Below are 13,943 nucleotides of genomic sequence, written 5' to 3'. Positions count from 1 at the left end.
TTTCTCCTATGCTCAGGGTTGACTTCTTAGTGTGGTATTGTTGCTAGGTAGAGTTTTATTTTATGCCATTTGTTTGCTGTTTTCTTGTTCATTTCATATGTTTGAGTATGTAAGTTTTAAGTTCATATGTAAGTTTTCAGATCACACACTTTTCACAGCTACTTTTCAAAAAATTCCTTTCTGTCAGCTTACAATAATAAGATGATTTTTCTTAAAGTTTCCTTTAAAACAGCATTCAGGGTATTAGATGTTTTTTGATCATGGAAACACAATGAATTGACCATGTATTTGGCTGAATAAGGTTTAAATCAAAGTAGAGAATTTGAGTTACATATATTAGTTTCATTATAGAAAATCACTTATCATTTTGTACATGTAATATATATTTACTTTGTACATAAATACTTTATCAAAAATACTATGTTATTTGTTGGAGCACATGATTTCATTTCATAGCCAAGAAAATAGTTTGAACATATCTGGGTAAAAATGATTTTTACACATATAAGCATATATAGAATGGTTTAACCACTTAATAATGAAATAATTTAGCAATTTAAGCCAAATATTTTGCTCTCTTAAAAAATAGTTATAGTATCTCTTGATATATTCTGATTTATCATTACATTAAAAAGTAAGAACATTTATAAAAATAAAAATAAGCTAAAAATCAGCATATGTCTCAATTTTCTTTCTAGATACTTGTGAATGATGATTAAAAATAAATCTCCGTATGTGTTTTCTTTGGTCCTATTGGTGCACTAAAATATTCTGCAATCTGCTTATACATAGTATATGGGAAATATATTGTTAAATCTTTATTACTAAATCAAGAGTGATGTTCTGACAATACCGATTGTCTTGATCTAGCTTAGATAATAGTATTTTAAAAATAAAGTGGATACTTGTGGTAAAAAGTTTTAAAAATGTTATAAGTTTTCCTCCTAAAATAGAATATATTATGTGTGTTTAGTTTTAACAACTGAGGGAATGTAAAGAATTCTGTGTAACCCTGGAGTTTTAATAATATGAAAAAGAGGAGTTTCTACTATGAAGAGAAGGTTGGATTAATGATCAAAGGTTTGGATTACATTGACTTTCACGTTTATATTGCTTTACGAACATACTGTAGTACATTGTCTTTGTAAGTATATCTGTTTTATGGATTATCTTCTTAAATATTTTAATTTTTGTTTTGAACTCTGTAAGAGCAGTAGCAGTTTTTTCTGCATTCTGTCAAAAGACGAATTACCTAAAAGCTTTACAAGTTTCGTGAGAAGTAAAAATTAATCTTGCTAGATTACCTTTTGTAACCAGTTATCTTGCCTGATATTAGGATGGAACTGTCTTGATGGAAGTTTTCTTGTAGGTATCTTCTTATAGTGTCTTAATATTTTTGAATCGGGTGCTAAGGTCCTTAGTATGAAATGCTTGTATATTTTTACGTTTATACATTTTATGGAAAACACAGTGATTGATAATAATGTAGACTATTAGCATAAAGAAGTTTTCTTTCTGTGGTAGTATATTATTGCAGATTTCTGTAATCTGACAAGTTTATAAAATAAAGTGAGAATTCACTTTTCTTCAAAAAATAGGTTTTCTTTAAGGTGTGTTTACAAAACTTATAATAAAGTTATCATTGATTAAAGGGAACACGTACCCTGTAACTTTTGCATACTCTTGTGTCTAATTCTGGGATCAAATTACACTAATACTGTAAAACCAATGAGATAAATATTAATTGTAAAATACAGCACTTTTTTCTTTTCAGGTTCATAGTGAATTCACTTTGTTTAGATCCATTTAAGTAATTCTTAATCATTTGGTAGAAATGATGATACCTTTCCACTTAAAGATTATCTGGAAATTTGAAGTTTAAATTGGGAACTTCAGTAGAAAAATTTAAAAATAAAATTAATTATAATTATTACTATCAAAATGAAATAACCTAATTAAAAATCACAATGCCTAATTTAACTTGTTTACCTAGGTTATATGGGCAATGAGTAAATATACAGAAAATATACCTGTTTAGCTTCAAGCCAGAGTTGTTCTTTGAGATAATGTATGTAAATAGTATCTGTTAGCAGATTAATTACATTCATATTTTCCCTTGTGAACTGTAATAATTTGTTTAACTGATACCAGTTTTTAATTTAAGTTTATAACTGGAAAATAGTGTCCTTGTGTTTTACAAGTATAGTTTTTGATTATTTTAATCTTGTGTACCCTAACAGATGCCTAATCTCTGTTGTTGGTTTTACAGATTAACATTTCTCTGTTAGTATACATGCAAAAAGTAATTGATTATCTTTCCAACAGAACTACAAATGATACCTCAGTTAACTAATTTACAGTTGTTTTCTTCCTGGTTTACAGTTATTATCCCAAGTTTCTCTAGTCACTTGTGTGTATGCATTCATATGCATTCACAGGTAGATTCATATACTACATATTAAAATTTTCATAATTGAAAGAAATTGAAGTTGTATTTATGTGGCAAATATTTAGCTTTTGTATAAAAATATGTCCATGTCTATAGAAAGTTCTGTGGAATACCGCAACATCATTATTCGAATTTTTCCAAAGAAAGACATTGCATATACATGCCTTAGAACCTTACTGTTTGTTATTGTGATTTGGCTAGCATTTTTCCTTTATTTCCCCCTTTTTTTTTTGGCTTTTGCTTTTAACTGATCCACAAAATGGATTTAGTTGTAAGATACCTGACTACAAGGAATATCTAACAATAAGGAATGTATAAACAAAGTCTGGCACACTCATGGTTCATATGATTTTTGTGAACCTGAAAATGTGTATTTAAATGTTTGAGTTTTTAGCTAAGTCTTTTATGTAAATATATTTTTATAGTTGAGGGTATAATGATTTCAGTAGACACCATTGATACAAAGACTGAAAAGTATAAAATAAAGTTATTTGATTTTGTGGTAAAAATTATTGGCCTTGCACAGGATACTTGGATGTACCTTGTTAGACTCTCACTTCTCTAATGTAATTCTTATGTATAATTTCTTAAGGGATGGCAGTAGAAGTAGTGCAGATAACAGTCTTTAATTGCCACCATAATTTTAAATACATGTCTGAGAATAATGTAACTTGGTAAATCTCCTGACATCAATATAATAATTTTAAAATATCTTAAACATCATTAAAATTGCATTCACTTAATATATGTCTGTATGGTGCAGAATTCCTTGTTTTGTGGGCAGTTGATTTAAAAATTGAAAATCACTTAATTAGAGGCAAAATCACACTCAGTATGATTTTTAGTCCTGGACTACATATTGGATGTTGGATTTATGAGTATTAACAAGAATAAAGAGTACTTATAGGAGGTGTATCAATAATGAATTTTTTCTTCACTGCAAGTATTAAATGCTTATCTGGACTCAATTCTACAGCTCATTTTGTTTGGGAATTATCTTAACATATAATGGTGAATGATTAGGTTTTTATTCGTATAAGACACATATTTATGAAAAAATACACTTTAGAGTTAACATCCTGTTCAACAACAACAATAAACACCCGAAATGATTGGTATGGTATTGCTTACATTCAGCACTGTCCAAAGTTGAATCCTACATCCTTAGTAAATAATACAAAGGGGAGAAATTCCTAAGAATTCAACATAAGATAAAGATTTTGTATACAATGTAATAAAAGAGCATTTAATCTCAGTTGCTCTACAGATCTTTAAAAAATTATGTGGGAATGTATGTGTGCTTGTTGTTAAATGGACAAAAGCTTGTGGTCAACTGTGGTTAAAATTGTAAGTAAAGTCCCTTTGAATAAGGTATAGAATTTCCCCATTATTTTTTTGAATTGTAATACATTAATTAAAATACATCTCCACCGAATTCCATAAACTTTGAAATGGCAATAGATTGTATCAAGGTGTATATTTTCATTATGTGAGACTTCCTTTTCTAAAGATTTGTTTTAAAACATTAAATATTTCCTATTTCATGAAGAATTTCCATATACTTTAGACAGCTTAGAATATTTTTCTCTTTAGAAAATACTGAATATGGAATTTATTGTTATCCTTATTATGGGAGGCTAATGACAGGTTTTTTTTTTGGATGAAGTTTTATCTTCAGTGAAATTCATTGGTATAGGAGAAAAAGGTAGTGCATTTGGGTAACCTAATGGGAATACTGCTTAAATTAGCATTGGTTTTGTTAGCACCCATTTACTAATAAATCTTGCATGGCAGATGACTAGAAAAAATAGTTACGCTTTGTCACGTTTACAGGTTTATTGTTTGTAGGAAGGATTCTTTCAGATTGAAGGTATTTGTCTGTTTGACCATATGTGTATTATTTTTACAGAGACACACTGTAGAGGTAGACTGTTCCAGTGGATCCCTTATGTAAAAATATCTCTGTAGAGTTTTGTTAGGTAATTAATTGCATTTGCAATGAATGCTTTTGAGGAGATTTGCATGACCTCACTATTGACTTAGAGTTGTCACATTTTAGTATCTTGCAACAAGGGTTAGAACAGCATGGAAGGTTGGCATTTGTATGCTTTGGAGAGGAGTTTGAGATGTTACCCTGTTTTGCCATCAGTTTTCGAGTATGCATGGGTGCATCATTAATCATAGGAAATGCAAAAATAAATAATCCAGTCCCATTGGATTTTTTTATATGAATACTTACCTTTTCCCTTTTTCGTATATACAGTTGAGGTATTTAGGTAACCCCTAACCTTTTGCTTCAACAAAGAAGTACAGTATAAAAATATTACCACAGTTTTCATGTGAGCAGCTCTTGAGAGGAAAAAAAAAAGCCCTCTAGATGAATATTTGTTGAAAAAAAAGTTGTGATACAGAATGTCTTAACTCAGCCCCAATACAGTACTTGAGGACCACCAGTGTATAAAATTGAAAGCACATGAGTTTTGAAGCACTAGAAAAGGTTTGTAATTGATTAGCGCTGCTTGAAAGTACTGAAGTACAGTGAGTTTTGATTTGTGAATGGTTCTATTCAATAAAGATTAATTCTGTGTGTTTGATAAAATCTTAGTGCCTTCAATGAGTTAGTTTTTTCCCCCCTCTGCAGTTTATTTAACCATCAAATATTTCAGTGTTCTTTTAACAAACTGGAACATTTCTATCTTACTGAATTTAACTTTAGCATGACTGATTTAAACAAGTCAAACTATCAGTGATTAGTTTGAAGGGTGTAATTGAAGAGATTAATTTTTTCTTCTTTTAAAATAACTAAAGTATATCATAATGTAACCATGTATATTTCATGCTTTCTTGTCATTTAGAGACTATCAAGAGATTTATATAGACTAACAATATTTTTCTGTGATTTGTTTTAAATCTTCTACATTCTAAAATATTTTTAATGTTTAAAAGTGAAATCTTTGCCAGTTTTCATGTAAAATTATGATTATTTACTATAATGTTAAATAATAATAAGAGTCTTTGGAAATTGCATCGACATTGTTAGCTTTTAATAGGAGTGGTCTTCTATGTATGCTCTTTTTAAATCATCTCCCTGGATTTTGGAATTTAGCTCTCTTATTTTAGAAGCAAGTTGTGACACTTTGTCGCTGTTAAATCTTGAAACTATAAAATCACTATCATTGATATGGACCACAACTATTGTTTTGGAAATCAGTCTTCACACATCACATGCAGTCGGGCACTACGGTCAGTTACAAAGGTTTTATGTAGAAATTTAGTCTGTCAGCTGATATATTTTCATAAATAAGTTCTTAATGGTAAGATACTCCATGAGTTACCTCTGTTCATTTTAACAGACTTCATTTATGATAAATAATGGACAGATTTTGAGTAGTGCACATTGAAAATTCACACACGCACACACACACACACACACACACACACACACACTTTTCACTCATTATTTTGAGGTGAGGCAGTTGGTCACTGTGTTCTTTTGTACCTTACCTAGGAAGAGCCTGAACTTTTAAAGCTATTTTACAAAATTGGAGCACATACTTTTGACATTTCATTAGGTTGTTTTGATAATCAATTACTTAAGAATTTAAAGCCTGAAGTGAGGTTTCAGACTTCAGATAGATTCCAGAAGGGGGAAATGTTTGTAGTGTGATGATAACCTATACATTATGTCCACCACCCACCTGTAATTAGTCCCGTGTAGTGGGTTCATCTTATGTTCTCTATCCAGGCTCTCAAATACTATTTGGGAGTGGGAGAGGGTAAATTCCACTTTTCAGAAGAGGAAGACTTAGTTATGATGTATAAAAATATGTGATGTGATAGAAGATTATTTAATTCATTATCATGCCTGTTTGAAACTGGGTCAAGTTTTGAAAATTTTACTGTAGAAATAGTTACTAAGGATGTCACAGAAATGTAACACTCCCTCATATGACAGAATAAAGAACATTTTAACGTATTCTTTGTGTCTATGTTAGTAACTTTACATCTAATGCTGAAATAGTCCTTGAAATTTGTGTTCCCAATCTGGTTTGAAAAATTCTTATTTTTTAAAAAATAGAGTAACATTGTGAAGAGTAACTTAACTGCTTGAGATGCTGTTTCAAGTTATCCCTCCATATAACAATAGTTTTAAGCATTTTTTTCCCCTCTTCTCTTGGATGTGAACAGCAAAAGTTTCCATGTATGAGCTATAATTATAATAGGGGTTGTTAATGCAGTCTAGTTGTGTATATGTTCTGCTTCCTTAATGCAGAAATTTTTACAGTAATGCTTATTATCTTCCATTAAATTAAAAAAATAATCTGTGATTATTGTATGTATTATAACTGAGGGGGCCCACTTAGAACTATTGAGGGAGTCACTACAGCAATTTTACATTTTTTTTTGTAAAATACATAGTATATTTCCTCACCCTTTTAAGAGAAACCTTTTTTCTCCTTCAGGTTTAATTATTTCTCTTTGACTGAAACTAAGACCGATCCTCTGGTAGCCAGTTAAAATGTGTGAAGTAGGAGGAGTAAAAGAAACTCCAATCGTTAGTTGTAAGTTATAAAGCAAAGTTAATACAGGTATACACAGCAAAAGGATTTATTTTAAAGGATAAAAGAAAATTTTATAAACTTGCCTTGTAGAACATGTTGGACAGCATAAAGAAAATCTTGTAAGTGTTTAGATATTTTACTATAATACCATCTTAGCTGATGAATGTTGAAGTAGTTTACTTTTGTGTATTAACACTAACTTTAAATTAAATATTAATACTATATTATGCCTGTTTTCTTTTAAAGTCCAGCATGACTTAATTGGTATGGCTCTTCTAAATCATGCAGAGTATCCTTACAGAGTTTTCTTTTTTATGAGACTAAACGATACTCATTTTGGTAGGTCAAAGAATATGATTAAAAGAATCCTAGACGTTTTAATGTTTGCTATGTTTATAACAATTTCTACTTATGGATAATAGTGTGTAGATGTAAACTAAAATTGTATAGGAAGTTATGATTGCATGTAAGTTTTTGACGACTTCTGTGAGCTTTTTAATATCCTGGATATCCTGGGCAATTATAAAGATCTTTTAAAAATGGCTATTACATACTTATCATAATTTTATTTCAGTTGAATATATGCTTCAGTTATGTAAAGTTGCTTAGAAACAAACTTGTACGGATATCTTATGATGCAGTCTAAAATTATAAGTAGATTTCTTGTAGTTGAGCTGGTTAAAATGTAAGTTATACTGCAGGTTTATTTCTCTGTTTTACATAGTAGAGTATAATGTCAAGATAATTCTGTGGTCTGTTATTTTGTAAAATTGCTTCCTTTTAAAAGTTTGCTCAAATATTGGGAGCTGCCGGAGTGAATACTTCACAATACTTTGATTAATTTAGTGTCTAATTTTATTTCAGTGAAGGTTAATGAGAATATTAAACTTGCCTTTACTGTTTCAACTACCTCACTTCTATAGCTCTAGAAAACATTTAGACTAATGTGAGATAATTTAATTTTTTCTATTTCAAGTCATTAGTCCGAGAAGTAGATAAGTTACAGATGCCAAAAGCAAATTTGTACAGCAATTTCATTTTTCAACTTTTAGTGCAACAAAATAGCATCATTATGATCTTTAATATAATGTTAGCTGGCAAAGCTAGCAAGTTTATCCGAGAAACATACCTTTATGTTTAACAGGTTCATCTCTTATAGGATTTTAAAATATGAGAACACTTACCCCAAAAGAAGTTTTGCTGACATGGTGTCACTGTGCTGAAGAGGCTGTTTGATGCCATAGTCCCTCCTTTTATTTTCAGATAGAACTTGTACCCTCTGTTGTAAATTCTGCTTGCAGCCTTAAACTGAAAACACAAACCATACCCAAACCTTGTTTTAGTTTTACAGTATGCCTGCAGTACATAGACTTGATATTTATTTTTTTCTGTCAAGAAATTATGTAGCTGGTAACATGTGAAAAGCAAGGAAACAAAACAAAAAGAGAATGAGCAAATATTGGAAGGACCTACTATTACTGCATAGACTGTGGTTAGAGAGCACTCACTGACTCTGTTGGTCTCGGTGGCTGGTAGTGACCTGCGGAGATTAACCATTTAAAAACCAGAGACTTCTTGCTGTCCTCCTGGAGAAAGTTTGCACCGCACTTGTGGTTCTGTGGTTGTTTGTGAGGCGAATGAAGCATTCACACAATCCAAAAAAGCAAAAGCTTTCAAACTCCTTTTTTTTGCAAGCACTATTACTGGAGAGACAGAATCATGTGGTTTGTGACCTCATAGTACTCACAGTCAAGTGGGACTGCCTACCACTGTGGCTTTCCCCCCTTGCTCATGCTCTCTCTTTCTCTCTCTCTCTCTCTCTCTCTCTGACAAAAGGCTTGTGGTAAGGCCCTTCCTGGCATCCAGAAGGATATAGCTTTTTAATTTTTGTGACTCATGAGGATTTGGATAGAATACAAATGCTGAAGGAGCCCAAACTCCTGTAAGGTTAAGCGTTTGTAGAGCAGAACTCTGCTGTTGTGGGCTTTCCTTTCTATCCCCCCACCCCTACTTTTTGTGCCTCCTCCTTTTATTTAGTTCATTATTGTGTCTGTGGAAAAGTGAGCAAAATTGGCTCAAGAGGCTGTGTGTGAAATCCTGAACAACAGTGATGATTTACAATAATTTACATCTTTGGATTGTATCACATTCTGGGGTCTGCTTCATATTTGCTGGGTGATTGGAGTCCTTCTGTTTTTCTTTTTCTTGTCTTCTTAAACTCATGAATCTGTAACTCATTGTAAAAAAGTTTACCTTTCCTAAGGTCTGGTTGCAAACTGCTTGCTGGGCTTGACTGTAATTGGCTGTCATGAAAGTGTTAGTCTGGGGATTCCTTTACAAATATTAAATCATGTCTGTCTAGTTTATGTATGATCAGTATTAGATGCCGGCTCCTACAATAAAGATTAAATATAATTAGTATCTTTTGTATTATGTTTACCTTTATCTCATGGCTAGTTTGAGTATCTTATAAAAATGAATAGCAAAAATTGTAGCATAAGTTTATTGGATGAATCTTAGTTTTCTTTATGTTTGTAATAATTTTTATTTTTCAAGGAAATATACTCATTTTGTATACTCATTTTGTATAGTTTACTTGGATATTAACTTCAACAGAGCCTTTGATAGCAAGTCTTATACAAATATAAAGTAAAATTCTTATGTTGTAACTTAGATTGTTCAATGTTATTGATTTTTCTAAGCTCAGAATGGAGTGGGTTAACAGAAGCTGTATTTTTTGTTTATAATAGAAGCTTTTGAAATAAATTACAAAATGCTGTGTGTAGTAAGGAATAATGCACACAGAGTATGTTAGTCGTCTCGATTTGCTAATTCTGATTCAGAAGAAAATTGGAAACATCTTTGGGAAACTATCTCCTTTTTTGCCCCTTTGGACATGTATGTATAGAACTCATTTTCTTATTAGGAAGATTATATATCATAGGCAGAGAATTTCATATTTATGAATAGAGCTTCCTGTTTTCATCAGTTGAGAGAGATGGGGTATTTTTCAGCAAAAATTATAAAGCTGAACAGACCAATTTTCTAGGCATTTTTTTGCCATTTATCCATGCCACTCTGAATTTGCATGTTAGACTTCTTCCTAGTGTGATAGTAACCAGGAGTGGCATGAAGTAAATGAGTGGGAGGGTGGGCGGAGACAGTGAATTACAAAACATTATTTGGGGTGTATAATGGGGTAAGGACTGGGAAATACTGAGGAGGATGCTAGAGCCAAAATACCCCTTCGTATGGTCATCCTAGCACAGTTCATTATCTGCTTTTGGTTTATATTCGATAAAAGATAAATGTACTAATGTGTTCATAAGTTTCTTACAAAAAAGGAATTTGCCCAAAATACACTGGGAGGACATGGGAATGACTTTAATCCTTTATTATTCAAATACCTAGAACTTTTCCATAATAAATTTTTAGTGATAAAAAACCAGAAATACGTTTTAGTGTTTTATTTAAAATACATATTTATCATGCCTCATTGTGTATGTAAACAGGTTTTACATTGAAAAGTAAAAGCTTTCATTTAACATGCAGTTACTCATGCAAAAGGGAAAATTTATTCATTGATTCTCTTTCATAAATAAGGCGTACAGTGGGATCTGTAGCTCTAATTAATGTCTAAAGTAAGTTAAAGGAGGGCTTTGTCTATATAATTTGTGGAATTTTCAAACATAGTTCCATATGCACATACAATAGCAGCAGAATCAGGCAATTGAAAAAATTTAGTAGTCTGCTAAGTAAATGCTTTTCTTTTTTCAGAATGAGTTTTCAGTTTCTGCGTTTGGATTTGCTGACATCTTATAACTTTTTGCTAAATTTTTTCTCCCTTAAAATTTTTTGTTTTTATTAAGTGTACTTTGGCCCTCCAAATTAACTGTATATGTATTTGAATAATTTTTAACATCCATGTGTCTCTTAACTGCTTGTTCTGTTTTTGCAGGTAACCCTCCTGCACATAATTTTTGGGTCAGGGTAATCACTCTTATTGCTTAAGAGTTTAATAGATGTTGTTGAATATTCCCTTTCTGTTCTGTGTGAGGCCCATCAAATTCTGGCAGGAGAAAGCAGTGAAGTCATGTGCTTTAAAGTTTGTATATCCATTATCCGCACACACACAAACACATGCATACGTACATACATACATATACTTTTTTCTTTTTATAAATTGAAAATCTATCCTCTTTGGAGCAAATATTACTTTGTGGTAAAAATTTAAAAACAACAGTGATAACTGGTACACATTTGATAATTGACAGTCTGTTTCATTAGAAATAGCTTACCACATGTGTTGAAGAGAGACTGACTCAGAAAAGTCACTGCAGATAAAGCTCTTGATTATGCTTAAAATCAGAAATGCAAACCACAGGTTTTTTTTTGGTTTTTTAAAGACCCTCAAAACTTCATTCTTTTAGGGGATATATTAGTATTTGCTATGTTGAAGTAAGTATCGAGTTTAAGTCTGCTATATAAATTATGTATTATAATGCCATGGAAATGAAATATAGCTTTGAACTTGAAAACAGTTTCACAAAAAGTAAAGAAGTTAGTTATTTGTTTTCCCATTGCCTTGTATTTAATACGTTTGTCAACATTGGTCGAATTTTTTATATTGTATATTGTTATATGATATGACTATAATGTTTTAAATGCTACATATATATCTTCATTGTTACCTTTTGAATCATTTTTTAATTTTCTGAATTAATGATCCTATTATATAATACAGTAGTTTTATCAATACCAGTCTTGTGCCCATTTCTATTTTTTTTTTGATTGTTTTAAACTTATATTTGTTGCTGTTCTATTTTTCTTTTAATTGAAAACAATAGAAGCAAAATAGGTTTGATGTAGGAATTTTACAAATTGTAGAAATCCTATTTTGGCTTAAAATGTTCTCATTGATTATGAGGTTTTAGCAAGGAATTTTCTGAATTTTTTGTTTCAACTTGGTATGTGACAATTTTTTTTGGATTTGATGTATAGCTATTGAGACTTACATAGCATTTATTGAGCCTTTTATTGATGCTTTGAAAAATTTTTACGTTAGTAAAATATGTATAATTTTATTGCTATTTTAAATTATGATGATTATGAGAGATTTAATTCCACTTCCTTATTTTAATGGGGTATATATCCATGTTCACAGCTGCACACACGTGTGGTTGTATGTGTGTACAAGGTATTATTTTTTGGTACTTTAAAAAATTTGCATATATGTGTGTGTGTATGTATATATATACTAAAAAAAGTGGTATTTTTTGTAATCAGAGTATTCTTTGTTTTTCTCCTCAGTTTCTTTAAATTTTGTAAAAACCCAAAGCACTACCATATCCATGATTGTTTGAACAATTTCATTTGGTTAGTATTAGCAGCTCTCTGTCTAATGTGAGATGATGTGGAAGTTGGATGCCAAAAGAGAAAGTAGTTAACTTTTGTGTCTCCCTCTCTCCCCTTCTCTCTCCCCTTCCACTCCTCCCCCTTTCTTCCCTCTCTCCTCCAGGCTTTTTTGGTTTCTCTTTCTCTGTTTTGACATTTATAAAATCTCAAAGTAGATTCTTAAGGTTCTAGTAGGGGATATTGACATTAATCTTCACTAATGAATACGTAACAGGTTTGAAGCTTCTAACATTCAAGGCAAATCATTGTTCTGTCTTGTTATAGTACACCTCATTTGTTAGATGGTATTGGCATCTGATTACAGAGATTTTTTCTTTTAACATTTTTTAATTCCTTCCTCTGTGTTAATTTACTTTAACATTGTTTCATATGAATTTAGCCCTTTAATTATGAGGATTACTTTTTTCTCCCTTTGACTGTTCAAAGTACACAGTGATCCATACTTGTTTAATGTAACTGTATAAATAATTCATGTTTCTTATAATTATTAGAACAATTCATCTTCTGCTGTCATTTTTCTAAGAAGAAAAAAAAGTCGAGAACTTGCAGAAAATATGGGAAACATGCTCATATGACAGCTGAGGATGTGGCTAGGGTAAAGCAGGAAACTACTACCCACAATGCAATGTTACATATACTACCACTTAATAAAATTTATATCAGACATGCTACTGACAAAACCAAAGGAAAATAATATCCCAACTATACTAGTTAACATACTAAATATATCTAGGGAAAAGTGAAACTAATCTTTTTGGAACCTTTGTACTTAGAGAATATAGTAAATGAAAGTGTGGGACATCATAGTACATTGGAGCCTTTGTGCTATGGGACTTGTTTGTAGGTGAAACTCTCTTATAATGAGAACTTCTTGGATATTCACTTTCCTGGAAAAGGCACAAAAGGGCACCCTTTTCCTTTTTTGATTGAATTGTTGCCGTATTATATAGGGTTCGAGGACATTGTCATCTAGTAGGAAAAATAAGTTAAATTATGAGATGTTCATCACGATTATTTAAACTTTTCACCCAGCCAGGTATATTTCTTTACATTTTGCTTTAAGTTGTTTTTTATTGCCAGGTTTGAGATGGGGCTTGAATTGTTCACTGAAGCATTTTTCTTTTCAAAGTAATTGTTTTTCTTGCTCTTTCTTTTTATTTATCTTAACCTACCTATAGCTTACCTGACCAGTTTATATGCTTTCTTAAAGGGGGGTTAATCTAAAGCAGAAAACTGCTTTTATAATGTGGTTGGAAAAGATACAAAAATATCTTATAAAAAAAAATCAGGTTTTAGTATATTTAGGGTTTCTGTGTTTAAGTCTTAATCTTTTGTGCTCTTAACTGTCAGACTTTAGTAATTTTGATGAATTTAGTACCTTAGTAATTTAGATGAATTTTGAGGTTTTATAAGGGACGTTTTTAAATATTTAAATAAGGGAAACATAATAGTTCTTTTGAATTGGTAAATAATGTATAGAAATTGTATTAGATAAAGAATAGAAAAGACTATTAAGT

The 13,943-nt window shown here is 31.0% G+C and overlaps 2 protein-coding genes across 5 annotated transcripts in view; one reads left to right on the top strand and one right to left on the bottom strand.

Annotated features, from left to right (window-relative positions):
• RUNX2 (RUNX family transcription factor 2) overlaps positions 1 to 8,268 on the bottom strand; it is a gene marked incomplete at both ends in the record, with an annotated part of 211,258 nt that extends 202,990 nt beyond the window's left edge. The window contains one exon of one of the 2 annotated variants that reach the window (XM_079712414.1): positions 8,196 to 8,268. In XM_079712414.1, coding sequence (XP_079568540.1) covers positions 8,196 to 8,253 — 58 coding nt within the window. The remainder of the gene's footprint in view (positions 1 to 8,195) is intronic. The other variant, XM_079712415.1, reaches the window with a different exon arrangement.
• The window catches only part of SUPT3H (SPT3 homolog, SAGA and STAGA complex component), a gene marked incomplete at its 5' end in the record, with an annotated part of 435,851 nt that overhangs the window by 31,618 nt on the left and 390,290 nt on the right, over positions 1 to 13,943 (top strand). The gene's annotated exons all lie outside the window — the stretch shown is intronic.

This window comes from Hyperoodon ampullatus, assembly GCF_949752795.1.
Source record: "Hyperoodon ampullatus genome assembly, chromosome: 10".
NCBI lineage: Eukaryota > Metazoa > Chordata > Mammalia > Artiodactyla > Ziphiidae > Hyperoodon > Hyperoodon ampullatus.
The sequence above is the reverse complement of the archived record's forward strand: the minus strand, read 5'-3'. Positions and strand labels throughout refer to the sequence as shown.